This window comes from Rhinoraja longicauda, chromosome 44, assembly GCF_053455715.1.
Source record: "Rhinoraja longicauda isolate Sanriku21f chromosome 44, sRhiLon1.1, whole genome shotgun sequence".
NCBI classification, from domain to species: domain Eukaryota; kingdom Metazoa; phylum Chordata; class Chondrichthyes; order Rajiformes; family Arhynchobatidae; genus Rhinoraja; species Rhinoraja longicauda.
Genome location: NC_135996.1, coordinates 5,320,685 through 5,348,494, shown reverse-complemented (window position 1 = coordinate 5,348,494; position 27,810 = coordinate 5,320,685). Strand labels below are relative to the sequence as shown.

General features: G+C 53.1%; 2 protein-coding genes across 3 annotated transcripts in view; one reads left to right on the top strand and one right to left on the bottom strand.

Annotated features, from left to right (window-relative positions):
- Positions 1-40: 40 nt before the first annotated feature.
- Positions 41-26,372, top strand: LOC144612273 (ubiquitin carboxyl-terminal hydrolase MINDY-1-like). Of its 2 annotated transcripts, none has more exons than XM_078431839.1 (9): positions 41-2,024; positions 6,165-6,222; positions 8,477-8,541; positions 9,492-9,650; positions 12,588-12,690; positions 15,589-15,731; positions 18,565-18,747; positions 21,536-21,682; positions 24,992-26,372. In XM_078431839.1, exons 1-9 carry the CDS (start codon positions 1,413-1,415, stop codon positions 25,136-25,138), a joined length of 1,617 nt encoding a protein of 538 aa, XP_078287965.1. In that variant the 5' UTR covers positions 41-1,412; the 3' UTR covers positions 25,139-26,372. The 2 variants fall into 2 exon arrangements, with proteins under 2 accessions (XP_078287965.1, XP_078287964.1); XM_078431838.1 differs by having other exon boundaries at positions 43-2,024; positions 24,989-26,372.
- A 1,281-nt stretch (positions 26,373-27,653) lies between these two features.
- The window catches only part of LOC144612342 (unconventional myosin-If-like), a 25,730-nt gene continuing 25,573 nt past the window's right edge, over positions 27,654-27,810 (bottom strand). Inside the window, exon 9 of the mRNA XM_078431918.1 lies at positions 27,654-27,731. Within this exon, the coding sequence (XP_078288044.1) occupies positions 27,654-27,731 (78 nt within the window). The remainder of the gene's footprint in view (positions 27,732-27,810) is intronic.

The following is a 27,810-nucleotide window of genomic DNA, read 5'->3' as shown; positions in this document are numbered from 1 at the left end:
GGTGAGGGGGTCAAAGTAAGTCAAAGGTCAGTCGGGGGAGGGGGGCGGTGGTCAATAATCCAGGAGGTAGAAGGGTGTGGGGGGGGGTCCATAACCCAGAAGGGTTGGGGTCTCCTCAAGGAAGGAGGCAGCTCTTTCCCTGAAGGGGTTCTGCATCAAAAATAACATTTTGGGTTGGGGGACCCTCTCCTCGATAATCCCCCCCCCCCCCCCCCTCATTCCCTCCATAACCTCATCTTCCCCTCAATAAGCCCACTCCTTCCATCAAATAACCCCCCCTCCCCTTCCTCCATCAGCTAATCCCTCAAATAAACTCCCTCCGCAACCCTCAATAACTCCCTCTAGCCCGGACAACCCCCTCCTCCCTCAATAACGACGTCCCACTCCCCCCTCGAATAATTCCCCCCCACCCTCTCAAATAACGTCCCCCTCGAATAAGTCGTCGTTCCCCCCCCCTCCCCCCTCCCCTCTCAACTAGCTTTCCTCCTGAACCTAACACCCCCTCCAAAACAACCGCTCCCTCCCCCTCATGACCGACATCTTCCTCTGTCCGCCCGAAGGGTCTGGGTGCAGGGGTCGAAGGTGGAGCTTTGAGCCCCCAACCCGGGCAGCGGGGAGGTGACGGATGTCAAGGGTCGAGGGGGGCGACGTCGATCACGGCAAAGGGTCAGCGGTCAAAGGTTGAGGAACGGGACCGCTCAACGACCCGAGTGTCCGTCCTGGGGGTCAGGAGGGACCAGCTTTTTCCATTGAGCTAGAGGACCCTAGCGGTGGGGAACAGGGCTTGGGTTTTTGCCACTAGGTTTTGTACCTCTTCCTTCCCAAGGGTAGGCGTGAGTGCAAAGCAAGGCCAGGGAATTATTTTGCTCCGATACCTCGGAAGGAGCTTCCTACTTAACTCCATTGTTAAGCAGGAGCCTTGAACACTACACGACGGGAGCCTGAGAAGCCTCCAGATAGAAACTCTAAACTCAAACTCGGAAAGACCCCTGGACCGACCGATCCAAGTTACAGACGAGGGTGCCGTTGGGAGATCAGGACTGAGCCTTGCGTTTGCTTCTGTGGGACATGTGGAACAACTACAAAGACTAAGCTTCCTCCTTGCCCAGAGCAGAGAAGTTTCTGACTGTAGTGTCTCCATCTCGGATATTTGCAGTCTGCAAAGAGACACACACCCTAATCCCACTTTACTGCTCCCAAATTACCTCTGTTGGAGATATACCAAAACTAATCATCGGGACTGTCCGAAACTCAGAAAGAAAAGACACTGCACGTTAAAACTGTGCCCAATGGTTGAAGATTAAAGAAAACGATTGAGTGGATTATTGTCATTATCTTCAAGGACAAGGGATCCAGTGGTTTACTGGGACGTTTCCCTTGAGGGAGGCCAGTTGAGGTTGGAGCCACTGGTCATGGACAGCCCTGCGTTTGAAAAGGGCGACAATCTTGGTCTGGACACAAGACCAGCCGCCGTGTCGGGACAGGCCGCTGTGCCGGTCAGCGCCAAGCCGTCCGACTCCGGAGATCCCGGTCGGATGGAAGGTTGCTCGGACCGCCTGGAGGGAGCGGGGAAGCAGGCCGGGAAGATGTCGGCCTCCGAGGGACGGAGGCCGGCGACCGACTTTAAGGAGCCAGACAGCGGCAAGGTGTCGCCGCCCTGCGTCTTGGCCATTGCGGAGTCCGACGGAGACATGGCCAGCCTGACCCCCTCGCTGGGCTCCCCGGATGAGGAGGAGGAGGAGGAGACGGGGGACGATCTGGCGGACACCGAGGGCCCTCTGGTCGAGAGCGCCGAGTCCGACCGGTTCTCCGCCCCGTCGCTGGGGAGCTGCAGCGAGGCAGAGCAAGACGGCGCGCAGGGGGCCGCGTCAAAGCCCGAGGTCAGCCGGGGTGACCCCAGCAACACGTTCTACTACGTCAAGTGGATCAGCTGGAAGGGCGAGAAGACCCCTGTCATCACCCAGAGTGAAAATGGGCCCTGCCCCTTGATCGCCATCATGAACATCTTGTTCCTGAGATGGAAGGTAGACTTGAGGCGGTTTCGTCCCCTGAGTTATAGAGTCATAGAATGATAGAGTGTGGAAACAGGTCCTTCGGCCCAATTTGCCCACACCAGCCAACATGTCTCAGCTACACCAGTCCCACCTGCTCGCATTTGGTCCATATCCCTCCATAACTGTCCTATCCATGTACCTGTCTAAATGTTTCTTAAAAGTTGGGATAGTCTCAGCATCAACTACCTCCTCTGGCAGCTCGTTCCATGCACGCACCACCCTTTTTGTGAAAAAATTGCCTCTCAGATTCCTATTAAATCTTTTCCCCTTCACCTTCAACCCATGTCCTCTGGTCCTCAATTCCCCTACTCTGGGCAAGAGACTCTGTGCGTCTACCCGATCTATTCCTCTCATGATTTTGTACACCTCTATAAGATCACCCCTCATCCTCCTGCACTCCAAGGAATAGAGTCCCAGCCTGTTCAACCTCTCCCGATAGCACAGACCCTCTAGTCCTGGCAACATCCTCGTAAATCTTATATGTGCCTTTTACCAGCTTGACACCATCTTTCCTAAAAACGTGGTGCCCCGAACTGAACACAATACTCTAAATGCGGTCTCACCAACGTCTTTTACAACCGCAACATGACCTCCCAGTCTGTGAGGTTTGAGAGAAGGGATCAAGGATGACGAAAGCTTTTTACTGTGCCTCGACACACACGACAATGAACTAAACTCAGGCCCATACACGGTAAACAGTCAGAACCTTTTTTCCCGGAGTGGAAATGTCAAAGACTAGACACGTAGATATGCAGGGAACAGAGGAATATGGATCACGTGCTGGCAGAGGAGATTAGAATGTTTATATCCAGTTATACAGCGCAAAGGCAGGCCCAGCATTTGGCCCATCCCTATACTAAATCTCTCGTTTGTTTGTTTGTTTGTTTGTTCCTGAACAACAGCCAAAACGGTACACGATAGCGCGACAATTTTAGGCCCACCTTGCTCACCGTCGTCCCTTTGGTGCTAATGGAAGAAGTTTCATTGAAATCGGTGTTATATTTTTAAAGTTATTCACATTTTAAAGTTTAAATCTATCTCCTGGGGATGGGGGGAGGATAAGGGGGTTGAGGGGGGTGGAGTCGGGGGGAGGGGAAGGAGGAGGGGGGGAGGGAGGGAGAGAGGGAGGGAGGGAAAGAGGGAGAGAGAGAAAGAGAAAGAAAGAAAGAGAAAGAAAGAGAAAGAAAGAAAGAAAAGCGGAGGAGGAGAGGGTGCTGCACCAATGTAGGAGAGGTTTGGGCCCAAAATGTCCACTTGGTCTAGTATCCCTCTAAACTTGTTTTATCCATGTACCTGTCTAAATGTTTCTTAAACAATGCGATAGTACCTGCCTCAACTATTTCCTCATGCACCTACCATCCTTTGTGTGAAAAAGTTACCCCTCAGGTTCCTATTAAATCTTCCCCCCCCCCCACACGCCAAAGACGTACAAGTTTGTAGGTTAATTGACTCGGTAAATGTAAACTCGGTAGTGGGTGTAGGATAGTGTTAATGTGCGGGGATCGCTGGTCGGCGCGGACCCGGTGGGTCGAAAGGGCCTGTTTCCGCGCTGTATCTCTAAACTAAACTAAACTAAACTATTCCTCTCGTGAATTTGTACGCTTCTGTCCGAGGTACGGCGAAACGAGTTTAGATTAGAGAAACAGCGCAGAAACAGGCCCTTTGGCCTACCGATTCCATGCCAGCCAGCGATCCCTGTACATTAGCGCTACCCCGGGACATTTTTACCATTTTTACCAAAGCCAATTAACCCACAAACCTGTGCGTATGGGAGGAAACCCACACAGTTCACAGGGACAACATTCACACTCTGTACAGACAGCACCTGGATGGCAGCCGGGTCTCTGACGCTGTAAGACAGCAACTCTACCGCAGCGTTCTGTGTATTGCGTTCTATCCAGTCACTGAAAAGTCTGGACATGATTACAATCACGCTGTCCACAGTGTACAGACATGGGATTGTGTACACTTTTGGTCTCCTAATCTGAGGAAAGACATTCTAGCCTTAGAGGGAGTACGGAGAAGGTTCACCAGATTGATCCCTGGGATGGCAGGACTTTCATATGAAGAAAGACTGGATAGACTAGGCTTGTACTCGCTGGAATTTAGAAGACTGAGGGGGGATCTTATTGAAACATATAACATTCTTAAGGGGTTGGAGAGGCTAGATGCGGGAAGATTGTTCCCGATGTTGGGGAGGTCCAGAACCAGGGGTCACTGCTTAAGGATAAGGGGGAAGTCTTTTAGGACCGAGATGAGAAAACATTTCTACACACAGAGAGTGGTGAGTCTGTGGAATTCTCTGCCACAGAAGGTAGTTGAGGCCAGTTCATTGGCTATATTTAAGAGGGAGTTAGATGTGGCCCTTGTGGCTAAAGGGATCAGGGGGTATGGAGAGAAGGCAGGTACGGGATACTGAGTTGGATGATCAGCCATGATCATATTGAATGGCGGTGCGTGCAGGCTCGAAGGGCCGAATGGCCTACTCCTGCACCTATTTTTCTATGTTTCTAAAGGGTATATTATTTAGTGCAAGATAAAGTCTGATTAAAGATAACGTTCAAAGGACTCCAATGAGGTAGTTAGGAGGTCAGGACTGCACTCTAGCTGGTGGGAAGACTGTTCAGAAGTCTGATACCAACTCTGTAACATTTGATCTGTCGCCTTCCTCCCTAAATTTAGACCTTAGAGAATCAGCACTATTAACCACTACAACCTCCAACTGACCTTGAGTCTGAGTTTAGTTTATTATCATGTGTGCCGAGCGAGGTACAGTGAACAGCTTTTGTTGCGTGCTAACCAGTCGGCAGAAAGACGGCACACGATCACAATCGAACCATCCACATGTACAGATACAGGATAAAAAGTGTATAATGTGAAACCTCCAAACTAATAGATGGAGGTGGATTGTTTTCGCCTTTGTGCTATTATTGCTTTTTTAAAAATATATACTGAACCTTTTGTAGTTTACTATGGTGTTTACAGAGTACAATGTTTACATATCTGTTGTGCTGCTTTAGCCTTTAGAGATACAGCGCGGAAACAGGCCCTTCGGCCCACCGAGTCCGTGCCGACCAGCGATCACCCCGCATACTAGCACTATCCTGCACACTAGGGACAATTTACAATTTTTATTGCAGCCAATTAAGCTACAAACCCGTGCGTTTGGGGAGGGCGTGGGACGAAACCGGAGCACCCGGAGAAAACCCACGCGGTCACAGAGAGAACGTACAAACTCCGTACAGACAGCAAGCCCATAGTCAGGATCGAACCCGGGTCTCCAGCGCTGTGAGGCCGCAACTCTACCGCTGCGCCGACCGATTTCTCCTTCTCTCGTCTTTTAGACAATAGACAATAGGTGCAGGAGTAGGCTATTCGGCCCTTCGAGCCAGCACCGCCATTCAATGTGATCATGGCTTATCATTCTCAATCAGTCCCCCGTTCCCGCTTTCTCCCCATACCCCCTGACTCCGCTATCCTTAAGAGCTCTATCTAGCTCTCTCTTGAATGCATTCAGAGAATTGGCCTCCACTGCCCTCTGAGGCAGAGAATTCCACAGATTCACAACTCTCTGACTGAAAAAGTTTGTCCTCATCTCTGTTCTAAATGGCCTATCCCTTATTCTCAAACTGTGGCCCCTGTTTCTGGACTCCCCCAACATTGGGAACATGTTTCCTGCCTCTAATGTGTCCAACCCCTTAATAATCTTATACGTTTCGATAAGATCCCCTCTCATCCTTCTAAATTCCAGTGTATTCTAGCCTAGTCGCTCCAGTCTTTCAACATATGACAGTCCCGCCATTCCGAGAATTAACCTAGTAAACCTACGCTGCACACCCTCAATAGCAAGAATATCCTTCCTCAAAGACCTTAAGACCTTCCCTCTCTGACCAAGAGTTGGGTCACCCTTCTCACCACCTCACAAAGTGGCTGAGTATCAGATGTTGTCCTCGATCGGTTTGGGACCTTGCTTCATTTAACTCCATGAAGGGTGCTGTTCAAATGGAAATTTCAGTGCCACCTTTAAAATGAATTTAAAAAAAAGATTAACAGCCAGTGCCCACATTGCTTCAGAACATCCCTGGATATTTTCTTTTTTATTTTCTGCAGGTAAGGATACAACCAAAGACTGAGGTGATATCGGTCGAACAATTGATGATCCTTCTAGGTAACTATAGATGTTCAGTCAAACGGTTTCATCACTCGATTGACCAGTGTCTTATGTCCAGCTCATTGAAAAATCTGAGGACGCATGGGTCTGCAGAGAGACACAAAATGCTGGAGTAACTCAGTGGGGCAGGCAGCATCTCTGGAGAGAAGGAATGGGTCGACCCGAAATGTCACCCGTTCCTTCTCTCCAGAGATGCTGCCCGTCCCGCTGAGTTACTCCAGCATTTTGTGTCTCTCTTCGGTTTAAATCAGCATCTGCAGTTTCTTCCGACACGCAGGGACTGCAGATGCTGGTTTACTAAAGAAAAAAGACACAAAGTGCTGGAGTAACTGGGCGGGACAGGCAGCATCTCCGGAGAACATGAACAGGTGACTCGGTGGGCCGCAGGGCCTATTTCCATGCTGTATCTCTAAACTAAACTAAAATCTCTCCACCTGCCAGTTCTCCTTTAAGAGGCTCCCCAAAGCTGACTGACTTTGGCGTGAGTTTTTGGTCATGAGTTTGGCTTGGTGTCAACTTCCAAGCAACACACCCGTAAAGCTAACATAGGACATTGTGTCAATTTGTTCCTGTACTCTTGTATGCAAAAGTCCTATTTAAATTGAAACAACACTCTGCTCCAAAACAAACAAAAAACACCAAGTACTGAAGAGTGGCCCTGACCCGAAACGTCACCTATCCATGTTCTCCACAGATGCTGCCTGTCCCGCTAAGTTACTCCAGCTTCTTAACGATTTAGATGAGGGAAATTAATGTAACATCTCCCGAGTTTGCGGATGACACGAAGCTGGGTGGCAGCGTGAGCTGCGAGGAGGATGCTATGAGGCTGCAGGGTGACTTGGACAGGCTGGGTGACTGGGCAGATGCAGCCTAATGTGGATAAGTGTGAGGTTATCCACTTTGGTGGCAAGGACAGGAAGGCAGATTATTATCTGAATGGTTTATTCACAAAATGCTGGAGTAACTCAGCAGGTCAGGCAGCATCTCGGGAGAGAAAGAATGGGTGACGTTTCGGCTCGAGACCCTTCATCAGTCTGAAGAAGGGTCTCGACCCGAAACGTCACCCATTCCTTCTCTCCCGAGATGCTGCCTGACCTGCTGAGTTACTCCAGCATTTTGTGAATAAATCGATTTGTACCAGCATCTGCAGTTATTTTCTTATATTATCTGAATGGTGTCAGATTAGGAGAAGGGGAGGTGCAATGAGACCAGGGTGTGCTTGTACACCAGTCACTGAAAGTAAGCGTGCAGGTATAGCAGGCAGTGAAGAAAGCTAATGGCATGTTGGCCTTCATTGCGAGAGGATTTGAGTTTAGGAGCAAGGAGGTCCTACTGCAGTTGTACAGGGCCCTGGTGAGACCGCACCTGGAGTATTATGTGCTATTTTGGTCTCCCAATTTGGGGAAGGACGTCCTTGCTATTGAGGCAGTGCAGCGTAGGTTCACCAGGTTAATTCCCGGGATGGCGGGACTGACATATGATGAAAGAAGTCTGAAGAAGGGTCTCAACCCGAAACGTCGCCCATTCCTTCTCTCCTGAAATGCTGCCTGACCTGCTGAGTTACTCCAGCATTTTGTGAATAAATACCTTCAATTTGTACCAGCATCTGCAGTTATTTTCTTATATGATGAAAGAATGGGTGGACTGGGCTTGTATTTACTAGAATTTAGAAGGATGAGAGGGGATCTTATGGAAACATATAAAATTCTTAAAGGATTGAACAGGCTAGATGCAAGAAAAATGTTCCCAAAGTTGGGGTAATCCAGAACCAGGGGTCACACAGTTTAAGAATAAGGGGTCGGCCATTTAGGACTGAGATGAGGCAAAACCTTTTTCACCCAGAGAGTTGTGAATCTGTGGAATTCTCTGCCACAGAAGGCAGTGGAGGCCAATTCACTGGATTTTTTTTTCAAGAGAGAGTTAGATGTAGCTCTTGGGGCTAACGGAATCAAGGGATATGGGGAGAAAGCAGGAACGGGGTACTGATTGTGGATGATGCTTCCACGTACGATATCCCGCCTTTGCGATGGTGCAAATGGCTGCAGCTCGCTTCCGGCCACGCGCCCGCGCGAAATTCCATGCATTTCGACTTAGGATATTTTCGGTTTCTTCCGAGGAAAGTAACCATCGTAAGTTGTGAGGAGCACCTGCGTATCTCTAAACAACACGTCAGCAAAGCGTCTGTGCAGTCTATTTGTGCCTTGAAAGTCGTGTCAACAGCTGTGGCTTTCTTGTTGTGTTTCCCTTCCAGGCGACTGCGTGCTCTCCACCAAGCCGAAAGAGAGCTCGGAGGGGCTGCAGCTCAACTTTGACCAGGTACTTCGCACACCTGAACCCACCGCTAAAACGTTTCCCACACAACTGGCCGCATAACCGCCAGGACCGGAGGAGGACTGTTGTCGGCGGGTCCCGGGGGCTGGGGGCGCATTCAAGTGATGGCACGGGGCTGCTGGGATGAATGGTGTTGCTCTCGTGCTGACCAGTGACAGTAACTCTCTCTTCCTCCCCCCCCCCCATTCTCCTCCCACCCTTCTCCACCCTCCCTCTCCCTCCTGATCCTCCCCCTATCTCCTCTCCCTTCTGCCCCCTCCCACCTCGCCCTCCCCCTCTCCGTCCCCTCCCTCTCTCCCTATTCCCCCACCCCTTCCCCTCCCACCCTTCTTCTCCACCCCCTCCCCCCTGCTTCTCTCTCCTCGCCCTCCCCTCTCCGTCCCTTTCCTCTCCTCCTCGCCCTCGCTCCCTATTCCCCTCCACCCCTTCTTATACCCCTCCTTCCTTCTTACCCCCTCCTCCTTCCCTCTCTCTCCTCCTTCCTCCTATCCCCCCCATTCCCCTCCCACCCTCCCCCTCCCTCCTGCTCCCCCCTATCTCCTCTTCCTTCTCCTCTCCCTTCTCTCCCTTCCTCTCACATTCTCCCTCCTTGCCCTCGCTCCCTATTCCCCCACCCCTTCCCCTCCCCCCTGCTTCTCTCTCTACTCGTCCTCCCCTCACCCTCTCCCTCCTCGCCCTCTCTCCCTATTCCCCTCCATCCCTCCTTCCTCCTTACCCCCTCCTCCTTCCCTCTCTCTCCTCCTTCTACCTCCTATCCCCCTCCACCTTTCTCCTCCCTCTCCAATCCCCTCCCTCCCTTCCCCCTCCTTCCTGCCCCGATCTGCTCCCCATCTTCTCAAACCCCCCTCTCTCCCCCCAACTCCCTCTCTCTCTCTCTCTCCCTCTCCCTCTCTCTCTCTCCCTCTCCCCCTCTTCCACCCCCCTTCCCTCCCCAGAACATGAACGATGCCATGTCCGTGCTTCCCAAGCTGTCCACGGGGCTGGACGTCAATGTCCGCTTCACGGGGGTAGGGGACTTTGAGTATACCCCCGAGTGCATCGTCTTCGACCTCCTGGATGTCCCGCTCTACCACGGCTGGCTCGTCGACCCTCAGGTACGTGTGAGGGAACGCCGTCAGCCGCCCGCCCCCCTGGGACCCCCTGCTGGAGCCAGGTTGACCCCTCCCCCTGCGCCCCCCCCCCCCCCCCACATTACACGCTGCACACCCAGAGAGCCGTGGATGCTGCCCTGACCATCACACAAACCAACCACTGAAGAAGGGATTCCAGCACCTGGAGTACTGTGTGCAGTTGTACAGGGCCCTAGTGAGACCACACCTGGAGTACTGTGTGCAGTTGTACAGGGCCCTAGTGAGACCGCACCTGGAGTACTGTGTGCAGTGTTGGTCTCCAAATTTGAGGAAGGACATTCTTGCTATTGAGGGCGTGCAGCGTAGGTTCACCAGGTTAATCCCCGGGATGGCGGGACTATCATATGTTGAAAGACTGGAGCGGCTAGGCTTGTATACGCTGGAATTTAGAAGGATGAGAGGGGATCTTATCGAAACGTATAAGATTATTAAGGGGTTGGACACGTTAGAGGCAGGAAACATGTTCCCAATGTTGGGGGGAGTCCAGAACCAGGGCCCACACAGTTTAAGAATAAGGGGTCGGCCATTTAGAACTGAGATGAGGAAAAACTTTTTCAGTAAGAGAGTTGCAAATCTGTGGAATTCACTGCCTCAGAAGGCAGTGGAGGCCAATTCTCTGAATGCATTCAAGAGAGAGCTGGATAGAGCTCTTAAGGATAGCGGAGTCAGGGGGTATGGGGAGAGGGCAGGAACGGGGTACTGATTGAGAATGGTCAGCCATGATTACATTGAATGGTAGTGCTGGCTCGAAGGGCCGAATGGCCGACTCCTGCACCTATTGTCTATTGAAGGGACTCAACCCGAAACATCACCCATTCTCTCCAGAGATGCTGCCTGTCCCGCTGAGTTACTCGAGCATTTAGTGTCTTATCTCCTTTCCATCGACTCCATCTACACCTCACGCTGCCTCGGCAAGGCCACTAGCATAATCAAGGACCGGTCTCACCCCCGGTTACTCCTTCTCTCCTCTCCCTGCACGGAGTTTGTACTTTCCTCCTGTGACCTTGTGGGATTTCTCCGGCTGCTCCGGTTTTCACCCACGCTCCAAAGTAGGTTCATTGGCTTCGGTAAATTGTCCCTAGTGTGTGTAGGATAGTGTTAGTGTGTGGGGATCGTTGGTCGGCGCGGACTCAGTGGGCCGAAAGGCCTGTTTCTGCATTGTAACTAAATTAAACTAAAAGGCAAAAGGGGAACATAACGAGTCCAGCGGGTCAGGCAACATCTCTGGTAACGTGGATAGGTGGCGTTTCAGGTCAGGATCCTTCTTATAGACAATAGACAACAGGTGCAGGAGGAGGCCATTCGGCCCTTTGAGCCAGCACTGCCATTCAATGTGATCATGGCTGATCATTCTCAATCAGTACCCCGTTCCTGCCTTCTCCCCATACCCCCTGACTCCACTATCCTTAAGAGCTCTATCTAGCTCTCTCTTGAATGCATTCAGTGACTTGGCCTCCACTGCCTTCTGAGGCAGAGAATTCCACAGATTCACAACTCTCTGACTGAAAAGCTTTTTCCTCATCTCAGTTCTAAATGGCCGACCCCTTATTCTTAAACTGTGGCCTCTTGTTCTGGACTCCCCCAACATTGGGAACATGTTTCCTGCCTCTAACGTGTCCAACCCCTTAATAATCTTATAAGTTTCGATAAGATCCCCTCTCATCCTTCTAAATTCCAGTGTATACAAGCCTAGTCGCTCCAGTCTTTCAACATACGACAGTCCCGCCATTCCGGGAATTAACCTGGCGCGCCCTCAATAGCAAGAATATCCTTCCTCAAATTTGGAGACCAAAACTGCACACAGTACTCCAGGTGCGGTCTCACTAGGGCCCTGTACAACTGCAGAAGGACCTCTTTGCTCCTATACTCAACTCCTCTTGTTATGAAGGCCAACATACCATTGGCTTTCTTCACTGCCTGCTCTACCTGCATGCTTCCTTTCAGCTCCAACCTGAAATGTCTTCAGACTGAAGAAGGGTCCCGACCTGAAACGTGGGAGCCGACCCTATCCATGTTCTCTGGAGATGCTGCCTGACCTGCTGAGTTACTCCAGCAGTATGTGTCCTTTTATATGTAAAGGAGAGAGAGCAGAAGCAAGTTCCTTGTTTCAGCACGTTTGCGTGACCCGGGACGTGCGGTCTGAAAAGACGGCGGAAAAGGATTCAAGTGAAGCTCTTGAAATGAAATGAAAATGTTAAACAAATGGAGGAACTGCAGGTGCTGGAATCTTCAGCAAAACACAAAGTGCTGGAGTAACTCAGCGGATCAGGCAGCATCTGTGGAGAATGTGCATCGGCGAGGTTTCGGGTCGAGACCCTTCTTCAGATTGTTTTTTTCTGCGCTGTATCTCTAAACTAAACTAAACCTTGCGTCTCGTTGTGTTGTGGACTTGTTGCTAGCTGTGAGTTAGTCACGGGCTGGCAGGAGGTGAACTAGTCCCCGACCTTCGGGCACTCCCTGGGTGACACTGATTTGCTTTTCCCTCCCTCTCTTCCTTCATTCCCTTCTGTCCCGCTCTCCCCTTCTCTCCCTCTCTCCCTCCCTTCATTCCCTTCTGTCCCGCTCTCCCCTTCTCTCCCTCTCTCCCTCCCCCATGCCCTGCCTTCCCCTCCCCTCCATCCCTCTATCCCCCATTCCTCTCCATCTCCCATTCCCTTTCCTCTCTCCATTCGCCTCCCTCTCTCCCCCATCCCCCTTCCTCTCTCCTCCTCCCTTCCTCTCTCCTCCTCTTACCCTCTCCCCCTGGTCCACCCACCTTCCCCCACTCCCCCCACCCCCATATTCCCCCTGCCTTCTTGCCCCACTCCCCCCTCCCTCCCTCCTTCCTTCCTCCCCCCCCCATGTCCTCTCCCCCCCATGTCCTCTCCCCTCCCCACCCCACGCATTCTCCTGCCTCCCCAGAGCCAGGAGGTGTTGCAGGCGGTCGGGAGGTGCAGTTACAACCAGCTGGTGGAGAAGATCATCAGCTCCAAGCACTCGACGGACAGCGCGCTGGTCAGCGAAGGTGAGGTGGGCAGGCGGGCGGTATCTTTTCCCCGGACGGGGGGGGTGGGTGGGCGGTGGTACCCACCATTCTTCCACCGGCACTCTACCTTCAGCGGGACCTGGCTACCCAGTGGTGCCAACGCTGTGTAGGAAGAATAGACACAAACTGCTGGAGTGACTCAGCGGGACAGGCAGCATCTCTGGAGAGAAGGAATGGGTGACGTTTCCGGTCGAGGCCCTTCTTTGAGTTGATATATATATATATGCAGGAACAATGTTCCCAATGTTGGGGGAGTCCAGAACCAGGGGCCACACACAGTCTAAGAATAGTTCCTCTGTCCCTCTTTTCCCCTTCCCAGATCTCCCTCTATCTTCCTGTCTCCACCTATATCCTTCCTTGTCCCGCCCCCCTGACATCAGTCTGAAGAAGGGTCCCGACCCCAAACGTCACCCATTCCTTCTCTCCCGAGATGCTGCCTGACCTGCTGAGTTACTCCAGCATTTTGTGAATAAATACCTTCGATTTGTACCAGCATCTGCAGTTATTTTCTTACACTATATATAAGAATAAAGGGGGGGCCATTTAAAACTGAGGTGAGAAAAAACTTTTCCACCCAGAGAGTTGTGAAACTGTGCAATTCTCTGCCGCAGAGGGCAGTGGAGGCCGATTCACTGGATGAATTTAAGAGAGAGTTGGATAGAGCTCTAGGGGCTAGCGGAATCAAGGGATATGGGGAGAAGGCAGGCACGGGTTACTGATTGTGGATGATCAGCCGTGATCACAATGAATGGCGGTGCTGGCTCGAAGGGCCAAATGGCCTCCTCCTGCACCTATTTTCTATGTTTATATATATAGATACATATATACACACACACACACACACACACACACACACATAAAAAATCAATCAATAGTAGTGCAAAAATCTGAGTTATTCCAGCTTTTTATGTCTATCTTTGAATACTTCGAGGTTGAGCAGGCTGGGACTCTATTCCGTGGAGCGCAGGAAGATCTTATGGAGGTGTACAAAATCACAAGATGAATCCGCCCAGAGTAGGGGAATCAGAGGACATAGAGGCGGACAGTGCGGAAACAGGCCCTTTGGCCCAGCTTGCCCACAGCGCCCAAGTCTCTCGTCAAGAGTAGGGGAATCAAGAGCAAGAGGACATAGAGTCAGGAATGGGTAACGTGACTGGTGTCTCGACCCGAAACGTCACCCACTCCTTCTCTCCAGAGATGCTGCCTGAACCGCTGAGTTACTCCAGCATTTTGTGTCTGTCTTCGGTGCCCACGTAGACACGAGCAGGGCAGAGAGAAACATAGAAAATAGGTGCAGGAGTAGGCCATTTGGCCCTTCGAGCCTGTACACACCGCCATTCAATATGATCATGGCTGATTATCCAACTCAGTATCCCGTACCTGCCTTCTCTCCATACCCCCTGATCCCTTTAGCCACAAGGGCCACATCTAACTCCCTCTTAAATATAGCCAATGAACTGGCCTCAACTACCTTCTGTGGCAGAGAATTCCACAGATTCACCACTCTCTGTGTGAAAAAAAACATTCTCATCTCGGTCCTAAAAGACTTCCCCCTTATCCTTAAACTGTGACCCCTTGTTCTGGACTTCCCCAACATCGGGAACAATCTTCCTGCATCTAGCCTGTCCAACCTCTTAAGAATTTTGTAAGTTTCTATAAGATCCCCCCTCAATCTTCTAAATTCCAGCGAGTACAAGCCGAGTCTATCCAGTCTTTCTTCATATGAAAGTCCTGCCATCCCAGGAATCAATCTGGTGAACCTTCTCTGTACTCCCTCTATGGCAAGAATGTCTTTCCTCAGATTAGGAGACCAAAACTGTACGCAATACTCCAGGTGTGGTCTCACCAATGCCCTGTACAACTGCAGCAGAACCTCCCTGCTCCTATACTCGAATCCCCTCGCTATGAATGCCAACATACCATTCGCTTTCTTCACTGCCTGCTGCACCTGCATGCCTACTTTCAATGACTGGTGTACCACGACTACCCAGGTCTCGTTGCATCTCCCCTTTTCCTAATCGGCCACCATTCAGATAATGCATGGCTGGCATTAATTGTCTGCCCACTGGCCTCACTGACATTTGAGGCCTCAATGCGATTAGCACCAGAGTTTAGTTCAGAGATGCAGAGAAAACAGGCCCTTCGGCCCACCGGGTCTGCGCCGACCAGCGATCCCCGCACACTAACTCTCTCCCACACACACTGGGGATATATGGATGCAAACAGTGAAATGTCCCCACACGCTAGGGACACTTTACAGAAGCCAATTAACCCACAAACCTGTACGGCTTTGTACAGGTGGGAAGGAAACCGGAGCACCCGGAGAAAACCCAGCACAGGTCAAGGGGAGAACGTGCAAACTCCGTACAGTTAGATTTTTTAGATTTGGAGATACTGCGCGGAAACAGGCCCTTCGGCCCACCGGGTCCGCGCCGACCAACGATCCCCACACATTAACACTATCCTACACATTCTAGGGACAATTTTTACATTTACCCAGTCAATTAACCTACATACCTGTACGTCTTTGGAGTGTGGGAGGAAACCGAAGATCTCGGAGAAAACCCACGCAGGTCACGGGGAGAACGTACAAACTCCGTACAGACGGCGCCCATAGTCGGGATCGAACCCGGGTCTCCGGCGCTGCATTCTCTGTAAGGCAGCAACTCTACCGCTGCGCCACCGTGCTGCCTTCTCGAAAGAGAATGAGGCTGCAAGAGTACGGGAGAGTTGAGGTCTCTGCGATTAGCACCGGAGGTCGGGATGGAACCCGGAGGCGGGTGGAGCCGCTGTGCCCGGCTACGTGAGGCGGCGGCCCGGCCGGCTGTGAACGCTGTTCCACACGGGGCGTTAAACGCGGTGTGCCCTGTCCCACAGGTCTGGTGGCAGAGCAGTTCCTGGACGCGACGGCCACACAGCTGACTTACCACGGCCTCTGCGAGCTGACGGCGGCGGCAAAGGAGGGCGAGCTCTGCGTGTTCTTCCGTAACAACCACTTCAGCACCATGATCAAACACAAGGTACGCACCACACTCGGGAACCCCCTCCCACACTCCCGCCCCCCAACCGCCCGCTCCCACACCTCCACAACTCCCGCCTGCTACTGCTCCCTCCCACACCGCAGCTCCTCCCGTCCCCCATCTGCCCACCTGCCTGCCCGCTACTGCCCTTTGCTGTTGTTCAAACTACCCCACATTAACCATGCTAATCACTTCCTACACCTCTGCTCCTCCCGCCTGCCAACTGGGAACCCGTTACTGCCCTTTGAAATATTGGGTGCTGTTCCTCCAATTTGCGCTGGGCCTCACTCTGACAATGGAGGAGGCCCAGGACAGAAAGGTCAGTGCGGGAGTGGGAGGGGGAGTTGAAGTGCTGAGCCACGGGGAGATCAGGTTGGTTGAGACAGACGCCATCTCATATTTCGCTTGGGTAGTTTATACCCCAGCAGTATCAACATTGACTTCTCTAACTTCAGATAGTCCCTGCTTTCCCCTCTCTATCCCCTCCCCCTTCCCAGTTCTCCCACTAGTCTTCCTGTCTCCGACTACATCCCATCTTTGTCCCGCCCCCTCCCCTGACATCAGTCTGAAGAAGGGCCTCGACCCGAAACGTCACCCATTCCTTCTCTCCAGAGATGCTGCCTGACCCCCTGAGTTACTCCAGCATTTTGTGTCTACCTTCAATGGAAGGGAGGTTGGTTTGTGGGATGGTGTGATCTTGGACATGGTTCCTGCCCTTTAATGTTGTTCCAACCTCCCCATGTTAGCGTGCTAATCACCTCTTTCCCCCACCACTCCTTAAACCATCCCACTCGTGCTAACTTCATACTTCAGAATTAGGGCCATTTGCCGTTCGAATCTATCATGGGGATGAGTGGGTTAATACGATGAGCGTTTGTCGGCACTGGGCCTGTCCTCGCTGGAGTTTAGAAGGATGAGGGGGGAACCTCATTAAAACGTACAGAATAGACAGCGGCCTGGATAGAGTGGATGTGGAGAGGATGTTTCCACTAGTGGGAGAGTCTGGGACCAGAGGGCACGGCCTCAGAATTAAAGGACGTGCCTGTAGCAAGTTGATGAGGAGGAATTTCTTTAGTCAGAGGGTGGTGAATCTGTGGGATTCTTTGCCACAGACGGCTGTGGAGGCCACAAGTCAGTGGATATTTTTAAGGCGGAGATCAACAGATTCTTGATTAGAACGGGTGTCGGGGGTTGTGGGGAGAAGGCAGGAGAAGAGGGTCGAGAGGGAGAGATAGATCAGCCACGACCGAATGGCGGAGTAGACTTGATGGGCGGAATGGCCTAATTCTGCTCCTAAGGGGTTATGAACGTCCATTCGATGGTGGTGGTAGGTGGGGGGGGGGGGGGGAAGGGGAGACATGGGGAGGGCAGTAACTCGGACGAATTTGGAGAATTTGGGAAATCTGGTTCGGGGTTTAATATCCGAGCACGACATCAAGCAGTAATCGGCCGACGGATTCACATCCCCTATCCCCTTTGCAGAGTCATAGAGTGACACAGTGTGGAAACAGGCCCTTCGGCCCAACATGCCCACACCAGCCAACATGTCCCAGCTACACTAGTCCCACCTGCCCGCTTTTGGCCACTTATGTACCTGTCTAACTGTTTTTAAACATTGCCTCGACTACCTCCTCCGGCGACTCGTTCCATACACCCACCACCCTCTGTGTGAAAAAGTTACCCCTCAGATTCCTATTAAATCTTTTCCCCTTCACCTTGAACCCATGACCTCTGGTCCTCGATTCCCCTACTCTGGGCAAGAGACTCTGAGCGTCTACCCGATCTATTCCCCTCGTGATTTTGTACACCTCCGTAAGATCGCCCCTCATCCTCCTGCGCTCCAGGGAATAGAGACCCAGCCTGCTCAATAGACAATAGGTGCAGGAGGAGGCCATTCGGCCCTTCGAGCCAGCACCGCCAATCAATGTGATCATGGCTGATCATTCTCAATCAGTACCCCGTTCCTGCCTTCTCCCCATACCCCCTGACTCCGCTATCCTTAAGAGCTCTATCTAGCTCTCTCTTGAATGCATTCAGAGAATTGGCCTCCGCTGCCTTCTGAGGCGGAGAATTCCACAGATTCACAACTCTCTCAACCTCTCCCTGTGGGGCAGGCCCTCGAGTCCTGGTAAATCTTCTCTGCAACCTCCCCAGCTTGAATGAAGGTCATTTTTCTCATCTGTCGCTTGGAAAATAAGGCGAAATTGTCAGGCCCTCCTGTCCTGAGCATGCAACCACGGTCAAGCTGCGCTCAATTTGAGCCTGCGATAGTTGATGGCAGCTTCAACCGTGCACACTGGAATTTAGAAGGATGAGAGGAGATCTTATCGAAACGTATAAGATTATTAAGGGGTTGGACACGTTAGAGGCAGGAAACATGTTCCCAATGTTGGGGGAGTCCAGAACAAGGGGCCACACAGTTTAAGAATAAGGGGTCGGCCATTTAGAACTGAAATGAGGAAAAACTTTTTCAGTCAGAGAGTTGTGAATCTGTGGAATTCTCTGCCTCAGAAGGCAGTGGAGGCCGATTCTCTGAATGCATTCAAGAGAGAGCTGGATAGAGCTCTTAAGGATAGCGGAGTCAGGGGGTATGGGGAGAAGGCAGGAACGGGGTACTGATTGAGAATGATCAGCCGTGATCACATTGAATGGCGGTGCGTACAGGCTCGAAGGGCCGAATGGCCTCCTCCTGCACCTATTGTCTATCCATGTCAACGTTGATGGTCCCAGCTCCCTTCACCTTAATCCCATGTCCTCCTGCCCTTGACTGACCTCCTCCGGGCAACAGACTCTGCGCATCTGCTGATTCCCTGCACCTGCTTCTGGTCGCCAGGGCCACCTGTACCTGCTGGTGACAGACCAGGGCTTCCTGTCGGAGCAGAAGCTGGCCTGGGAGAGCCTGCACAACGTGGAGGGGGACGGCAACTTCTGCGACGCCGACTTCTGCCTCAGCCACCCCAGCGGCCGGCAGCTCCCGTACGCCCCAGCACAGCCGCCACAGCAGCAGATCGACCAGGTAGGCACGGCACAGCACGGCACGGCCCTCTCTCCGATCCCCGTCACCATCAGCTCCCCCGCACAGCAGCAGATCGACCAGGTAGGCACGGCACAGCACGGTCCTCTCTCCGACCCCCGTCACCGTCAGCCCCCGCACAGCAGCAGATCGACCAGGTAGGCACGGCACGGCACGGCCCTCTCTCCGACCCCCGTCACCATCAGCCCCAGCACAGCAGCAGATCGACCAGGTAGGCCCGGCACGGCACACCCCTCTCTCCGACCCCCTTCACCGTCAGCTCCTCCGCACAGCAGCAGATCGACCAGGTAGGCCCAGCCGGGCCCTCTCTCCAACCCCCGTCACCATCAGCCCCCGCACAGCAGCAGATCGACCAGGTAGGCCCGGCCGTGCCCTCTCTCCAACCCCCGTCACCATCAGCCCCAGCAGCAGATCGACCAGGTAGGCCCGGCACGGCACGGCACACCCCTCTCTCCGGCCCCCGTCTCCATCAGCTCCCCCGCACAGCAGCAGATCGACCAGGTCGGCACGGGACAATAGACAATAGACAATAGGTGCAGGAGGAGGCCATTCAGCCCTTCGAGCCAGCACCGCCATTCAATGCGATCATGGCTGATCACTCTCAATCAGTACCCCGTTCCTGCCTTCTCCCCATACCCCCTCACTCCGCTATCCTTAAGAGCTCTATCGAGCTCTCTCTTGAAAGCATCCAATGAACTGGCCTCCACTGCCTTCTGAGGCAGAGAATTCCACACCTTCACCACTCTCTGACTGAAAAAGTTCTTCCTCATCTCCGTTCTAAATGGCCTACCCCTTATTCTTAAACTGCGTGGCCCCTGGTTCTGGACTCCCCCAACATTGGGAACATGTTTCCTGCCTCTAATGTGTCCAATCCCCTAATTATCTTATATGTTTCAATAAGAGGGACGGCCCTCTCTCCGACCCCCTTCACCGTCAGCTCCCCCGCACAGCAGCAGATCGACCAGGTAGGCCCGGCCGGGCCCTCTCTCCAACCCCTGTCACCATCAGCCTCCGCACAGCAGCAGATCGACCAGGTAAGCCCGGCCGGGCCCTCTCTCCAATCCCCGTCACCATCAGCCCCCGCACAGCAGCAGATCGACCAGGTAGGCCCGGCACGGCCCGGCCCTCTCTCCAATCCCCGTCACCGTCACTCCTGCACAGCAGCAGATCGACCAGGTAGGCCCGGCACGGCACGGCCCGGCCCTCTCTCCGACCCCCCCCCCACCCGTCTCCGTCTGCTCACCCAGCCCCAGAATCGACAGCCCGTAATCCAAGCCGACGAGACTCCCCCCTCCCCACCCCTCTGTGCAGAACCGAGGGGGGGTGGGCACCATCGATAGTGATGCTTGCTGTAGTTTCGTTTATTGTCACGTGCGCAGTGAAAAGCTGTTCAGATGCGTGCCGTCCGTCAGCAGAACGACTAAACATTGATTACTGTCGAGCTGTCCACAGTGTACGGGTACAGGATAAAGGGAATAACGTTTAGCTTATTATTGCCACCTGTGCCGAGGCACTGCGGAAACCTTTCTGTTCGCGCTATCCAGTCAGCAGAAAGGTAGCTATTGAGGGCGTGCAGCGTAGGTTCACCAGGTTAATTCCCGGAATGGCGGGACTGTCGTACGTTGAAAGACAGGAGTGGCTAGGCTTGTATACACTGGAATTTAGAAGGATGAGAGGGGATCTTATCGAAACGTATAAGATTATTAAAGGGTTGGACATGTTAGAGGCAGGAAACATGTTCCCGATGTTGGGGGAGTCCAGAACCAGGGGCCACACACAGTTTAAGAATAAGGGGTCGGCCATTTAGAACGGAGACGAGGAAAAACTTTTTCAGTCAGAGAGTTGTGAATCTGTGGGATTCTCTGCCTCAGAAGGCAGTGGAGGCCAATTCTCTGAATGCATTCAAGAGAGAGCTAGATAGAGCTCTTAAGGATAGCGGAGTCAGGGGGTATGGGGAGAAGGCAGGAACGGGGTACTGATTGAGAATGATCAGCCGTGATCACATTGAATGGTGGTGCTGGCTCGAAGGGCCGAATGGCCTCCTCCTGCACCTATTGTCTGTTGTCGATAGCATTTATATCAAGAGGACTGGAATACAAAAACAGAGATGTAATGCTGAGGCTGTATAAGGCGCGGGTCAGGCCGCATTTGGAGCACTGTGAGCAAAATGTGGGCCCCATATCTGAGGAAGGATGTGCTGGCTCTGGAGAGGGTCCAGAGGAGGTTTACAAGAACGATCCCAGGAACGAGTGGGTTGACGTACGATGAGCGTTCGTCGGCACTGGGCCTGTACTCGCTGGAGTTTAGAAGGATGAGGGGGGGGCCTCATTGAAACGTACAGAACAGTGAGCGGCCTGGATAGAGTGGATGTGGAGAGGATGTTTCCACTAGTGGGAGAGTCTGGGACCAGAGGGCACGGCCTCAGAATTAAAGGACGTTCCTTTAGGAAGGAGATGAGGAGGAGTTTCTTTAGCCAGAGGGCGGTGAATCTGTGGGATTCATTGCCACAGACGGTGGTGGAGGCTGTCAATGGATATTTTTAAGGCGGAGATCGACAGAAGGGAGGTGGTGAGGGGGGACTTCTTTAGCCGGAGGGCAGTTAATCTGTGGAAGTCATTGCAACAGGTGGCTGTGGAGGCCAAGTCAGTGGATATTTGGACGGATCGAACATCTGCAGCATCTCACTGCAGATGTTGAAGGAGCGGAGCCTTCTTGAGGGTTGGGAGCTGTGGACTTGCCACTGACCGCTCTCCCCCCCCCCCCCCCACAGGACTACATGGTGGCCCTGTCCCTACAGCAGCAGCAGCAGCAGAGCACGGGGGGCATCAGCGACCTGGAGCTGGCCCGGCAGCTGCAGGAGGAAGAGGATCGCCGGGCCGTGCAGTACTTGCAGGAGCAAGAGCACCAGCCCTCTCCGGTAAAGCCAGCCCCTCCCTCACCGAGTGCTGCCTCCCCAACCCACTCCCCTCTCCCCCCCCCTGTGTGTGTGTGTGTGCGCGTATGTGTGCGGTGTGTGCGTGTGTGTGTGCGCGTATGTGTGTGTGCGTGTGTGTGTGTGTGTGTGCGCGTATGTGTGTGCGGTGTGTGTGCGTGTGTGTCCCGATCTGCCATTCCACCCAGCACTCTGTGTGTGTGTGTGGATCTGCCATTCCACCCAGCACTCTGTGTGTGTATGTGAGTGTGTCCCGATCTGCCATATCACCCAGCAATGTGTGTGTGTCTGTGTCTGCCATTCCACCCAGCACTGTGTGTGTGTGTGTGTGTGTGTGTTCGTGTGTGTGTTTGTGCGTGCGCGTGTGTCCCGATCTGCCATTCCACCCAGCACTGCGTGTGTGTGTGCGTGTGTGTGTCCTGATCTGCCATTCCACCCAGCACTGTGTGTGTGTGTGTGTGTGTGTGTGTGTGGATCTGCCATTCCACCCAGCACTGTGTGTGTGTGTGTGTGTGAGTGTGTGTGTGTGTATCTGCCATTCCACCCAGCACTCTGTGTGTGTGTGTGTGTGTGTGTGTGTGTATGTGTGTGTGTGTGTGTGTGCGTGTCCCGATCTGCCATTCCACCCAGCACTGTGTGTGTGTGTGTGTGTGTGTGTGTGTGTGTCATTCCACCCAGCACTCTGTGTGTGTGTGTGTGTGTGTGTGTGTGTGTGTGTGTGTGTGTGTGTGTGTGTGCGTGTCCCGATCTGCCATTCCACCCAGCACTGTGTGTGTGTGTGTGTGTGTGTGTGTGTGGATCTGCCATTCCACCCAGCACTGCGCCTGTGTGTGTGTGTGTGGCCCCCACTCCCTCTCCATGTCCCCCTCCACTACCAAAGATAACAGAGCAGAGCAAGATAGACCACTCAACCCTAAAAAACCGTAGTACATCACGGCGCCATTTTAGTAGGCAGGTACTTGCAGAAACATTTAAAAAGAATAATAGGAAAAATCTGTGAATTGATAGATGAGATATATTCTGCATTTTAATGGTATCATCACACATACTGTTCCCCCAACTACACTGATTACACTGCGAGAGGCAGAGCAAACGGCGGGTTTGCTTACTAAAATGGCGGACGTTACGCTCCTTTGCATACTACACTTCAGTATGGGCGATTTCGACGGAGTGGTTCATCTTGTTCCTCTAGTATCTTTGCCCAGTACTGTTTTGGTATCTGTTTTACCCCCTCCTCTCCAGCTCCCCCTCCTCCCTCCCTGACCCAGTAGTGTGTGTGTGTGTGTGTGTTAATTGGCCTTGCTGATCAGTAAATTGTCCCTTGTCTTACACAGCGTGGAAACAGGCCCCTCGGCCCACCTTGCCCACACCGGCCAACATGTCCCAGCTACACTAGTCCCACCTGCCCGCGTTTGGCCCATCCATATTCCTCCAAACCTGTCCTATCCGTGTACCTGTCTGACGAGTCGAAGGAACTGCAGACGCTGGTTTAAACCAAAGATAGACACAAAAAGTGGAGTAACTCAGCGGGACGGGCGAGTCTGAAAAAGGGTCTCGACCCGAAAGGTCACCCGTTCCTTCTCTCCAGAGATGTTGCACTTCCCGGCTGAGTTACTCCAACATTTTGTGTGCAGGTGCAGCAGGCAGTGAAGAAAGCGAATGGTATATGTTGGCATTCATAGCGAGGGGATTTGAGTATAATAATAATAATAATACATTTTATTTATATAGCGCTTTTCATATACTCAAAGACGTTTACAGAGATTTTGAGAACATAGGGAAATGAATAAATAGATAAATAAGTAAATAAATAAATGAACAGAGAAAGGAGACAGTAGGTGAGGTGACCTTCAGTGGTTGAAGGCAGTACTGAACAGGTGAGACTTCAGCGATGTTTTGAATGTGGTGAGTGTGGGGGAGTCTCTAACGGTTTGGGGTAGTGAGTTCCATAGGGTGGGAGCAGCGATGGAGAAAGCCCTGTCCCCCCAGGATCTGAGTTTAGTCCGGATGTGGGGGGATAGGAGATTGGCAGCGGCAGAGCGGAGGGTGCAGGTGGGAGTGTGCCTGTGGAGGAGGTCGGTCAGGTAGGATGGGGCCAGGTTATGGAGGGCTTTGTAGGTTATGAGGAGGATTTTGTACTGGATTCTCTGGGGGATGGGGAGCCAGTGGAGTTTATAAAGGACGGGGGTGATATGGTCACGGATCGAGGTGTGTGTGAGTAGACGGGCAGCGGTGTTTTGAATGTATTGAAGTTTATTGATGATTTTTGAGGGTGCGCCATAGAGGAGGCTGTTGCAGTAGTCCAGACGGGAGGTGATGAAGGCGTGGATGAGGGTTTCTGCAGCTGTGGAGGAGAGGGATGGACGGAGACGGGCAATGTTTTTGAGGTGGAAGAAGGCTGTCTTTGTGATGTGTTTGATGTGTTTGTCGAAGGAGAGGGTTTGATCAAGGATGATTCCAAGATTCCGGATGTGAGGTGAGGTGGATACTGGGAGACCATCAATGTAGGAGCAGGGAGGTTCTGCTGCAGTTGTACAGGGCATTGGTGAGACCACACCTGGAGTATTGCGTACAGTTTTGGTCTCCTAATCTGAGGAAAGACATTCTTGCCATCGAGGGAGTACAGAGAAGGTTCACCAGATTGATCCCTGGGATGGCAGGACTTTCATATGAAGAAAGACTGGATAGACTCGGCTTGTACTCGCTGGAATTGAGAAGATTGAGGGGGGATCTTATAGAAACTTACAAAATTCTTAAGGGGTTGGACAGGCTAGATGCGGGAAGATTGTTCCCGATGTTGGGGAAGTCCAGAACCAGGGGTCACAGTTTAAGGATAAGGGGGAAGTCTTTTAGGACCGAGATGAGGAAGTTTTTTTTCACACAGAGTGGTGAATCTGTGGAATTCTCTGCCACAGAGTGTAGTTGAGGCCAGTTCATTGGCTATATTTAAGAGGGAGTTAGATGTGGCCCTTGTGGCTAAAGGGATCAGGGGGTATGGAGAGAAGGCAGGTACAGGATACTGAGTTGGATGATCAGCCATGATCATATTGAATGGCGGTGCGTACAGGCTCGAAGGGCCGAATGGCCTACTCCTGCACCTATTTTCTATGTGTCTGCCTTTGGTTTACCCCAGCGTCTGCAGTTCCTTCTGACACGCAGACATCGAGTGTGTGTGTGTGGGACGGCCGGTCGGCGCAGACTCGCCGGTCTGTCGCCGCGATGTATCACGAAACCGAACCGCCGCCGCGCCACTGAAAATTAACCAGCGGTCTTTTCCTTCCTCGACTGCAGCAGGCGGCAGCAGCAGCGTCCGCACGGCCTCCGACCGCCTCCGCCCGCCAGGGGCCCGGCTCCGACCGCAGGCAGCACCGCGACCGTGACCGTGACCGTGACCGTGACCGTGACCGGGAGGAGAAGTCCAGGGACTGCACCGTCCTGTGAGCCGGCAAGCCCACGGCAAGGGGGGGGGGGGGTCGGGGCAGGGAGGGGGGGACAGGACGATATGGTGTCTCACCTCCCCAGAGGACTCCGCCGCTGTTATACACCCCCCCTCCCCCTCCTTCGTGTATGAGACGAATTCTAAGAACACTAGCAAGCCGTAGAGAGGGGCAGATGAGCTTCCACGACACGATGGCCCCTTGGCAGAAGGGTGTACTCTAAGAGACGGGTTTCCCCCTCTCCCCCCTCCCTTCCCTCCCACCCTCCCTTCCCGACTTCTTCTCCCCACCTCCCTTCCCGACTTCTTCTCCCCACCTCCCTTCCCGACTTCTTCTCCCCACCTCCCTTCCCGACTTCTTCTCCCCACCTCCCTTCCCGACTTCTTCTCCCCACCTCCCTTCCCTCTCCCCCACTCCCTTCCCGACTTCTTCTCCCCACCTCCCTTCCCTCTCCCCCACTCCCTTCCCGACTTCTTCTCCCCACCTCCCTTCCCTCTCCCCACCTCCCTTCCCTCTCCCCACCTCCCTTCCCTCTCCCCCTTCCTTCCCTCTCCCCATCTCCCTTCCCTCTCCCCACCCTCTCCCCACCTCCCTTCCCCCCCAATCTCCATCTCCCCCCACCCCACTCGGCCTCCCCATTGATTGCCTGTTGTCGAGGGCCGTGGGTGGTCTGAAGACCCACCTCGCTCTCCCTCGCCCGTTTACAATTGCTGATTTTAAACCTTTTATTTCAACCGAGAAGTTTATTTCACAAGAGAGCGATTTTAATTGTAACGACAACCCCCTCTCCCCCTCCCCCTCCCCCCTCCCTCCCCTTCGCTTTCCACCCTCAGGAGATCAGTTAGTCCTCTGTATCGTAAGTGTGGAGACCGACCCGGCCCACCAAGGTGACAACCAGTTAGTGGGTCAGTGGTTCCAACACCACCTTCACAAGCTCTAAAGGCCTCTGGTACTTCAAAGGCCCCACCCCCACAGATTTTTAAATCCTCCCGCTGTTCCCCAAATATAGAATCTCCCCCCCCCCCACCCCACCCCCCAAAGATAAAACACCGATCATCTGGGGTGGGTGGTGTTGTAGAGATGAGATTCATACCGTCGATCCTTCCCCCCCACACATCCCTGCTTTACAGCTGTTCGGGATACGCAAATCGGCCCTCGCGGAATAAGATGTACCCTCGCAAATGTGGTGGGGGGGGGGGGTGAGCGGGAAACGGAAAGTTAATAAATCAATACCACAATTATGATATTTCTCCCGTCCGGTTTCTCCCGCTGTTTCGGGTTTCGGAAACGTCGAGCCAGGGGCCCGTGTTTCTAGAAGAACGCAACTGTCATATGTTGAAAGACTGGAGCGACTAGGCTTGTATACACTGGAATTTAGAAGGATGGGAGGGGATCTTATCGAAACGTATAAGATTATTAAGGGGTTGGACACGTTAGAGGCAGGAAACATGTTCCCAATATTGGGGCAGTCCAGAACAAGGGGCCACACAGTTTAAGAATAAGGGGTCGGCCATTTAGAACTGAGATGAGGAAAAACTTTTTCAGTCAGAGAGTTGTGAATCTGTGGAATTCTCTGCCTCAGAAGGCAGCGGAGGCCAATTCTCTGAATGCATTCAAGAGAGAGCTAGATAGAGCCCTTAAGGATAGCGGAGTCAGGGGGTATGGGGAAAAGGCAGGAACGGGGTACTGATTGAGAATGATCAGCCATGATCACATTGAATGGCGGTGCGTGTGGGCTCGAAGGGCCGAATGGCCTCCTCCTGCCCCTATTGTCTATTGTAAGGGGGTAGAGGGAGAGAGTGGAAAGGAAGGGGTGGAGGGGGAGAGCATGAGAGGGGCTAGGGTAGAGGGAGAGGAGGTGGGAGGAAAGGAAAGGAAGCGAAGGGGTGGAGAGTGGGAGATGGAGAGAGAGACAAGGTTGTAGACGGGCAGAGAGAGAGAGGGAGGGGGGGAAGAATGGAGGAACACACTTGAGTTCAACACAGCGACAACATTTCATTTGTTTTTTTAGAATCAACGGCCTAAAAAACAAACGGGGGAAGTCTTTGGAGCATCTTGAGATTGAGGGGTGGGGGGTAACCAATTCCCAGGGCGCTCGAGTAACTCGGCGGGGGGTCAGGCAGCATCTCTGGAGAGGAAGGCCGATCTATCCAGGTTCTCCAGAGATGCTGCCTGAGCCGCCCGGTTCCTCCGGCGCACGGCGTCCATCTTTGGCGTGAGGACCCCATCTTCAGTTCTGTGCTGCCACCAAAGAACAACCGGGGCTACGGTTCATTAGAGCAAGTGTTGGGGCGGGGGGGGGAACCAATTCCCAGGCGTACCGGGGGGGACCCAATATCCGTGACACCGGGGCCGTCGCTGCTCTTGGGGACCCCCCACTCACTGTCCGCCCCCGATACTCTTCCCCCCCTACTCCCACCCTCGGGAGATGCAGTTGGTACCTGCGGAGTTGGTCCGTCTTCCTCTCCCTTCCCCCCTCACCCACCCCCTGCTCCAGGAATATCCTCCCATTCCCGCATTCACATCTTCTCCACGTAGTTTCCCGGCAGCAGACCCTCCTTGCCTCGAATGCGGCCGAACCCACCAGCCCGAGGGATCTGTGCAGGTGGGGAGCAAGGGAGGCCATTGATCGGACGATCCGAGTGACACGGCGTGGAAACGGGGAGGGGAGAGGGG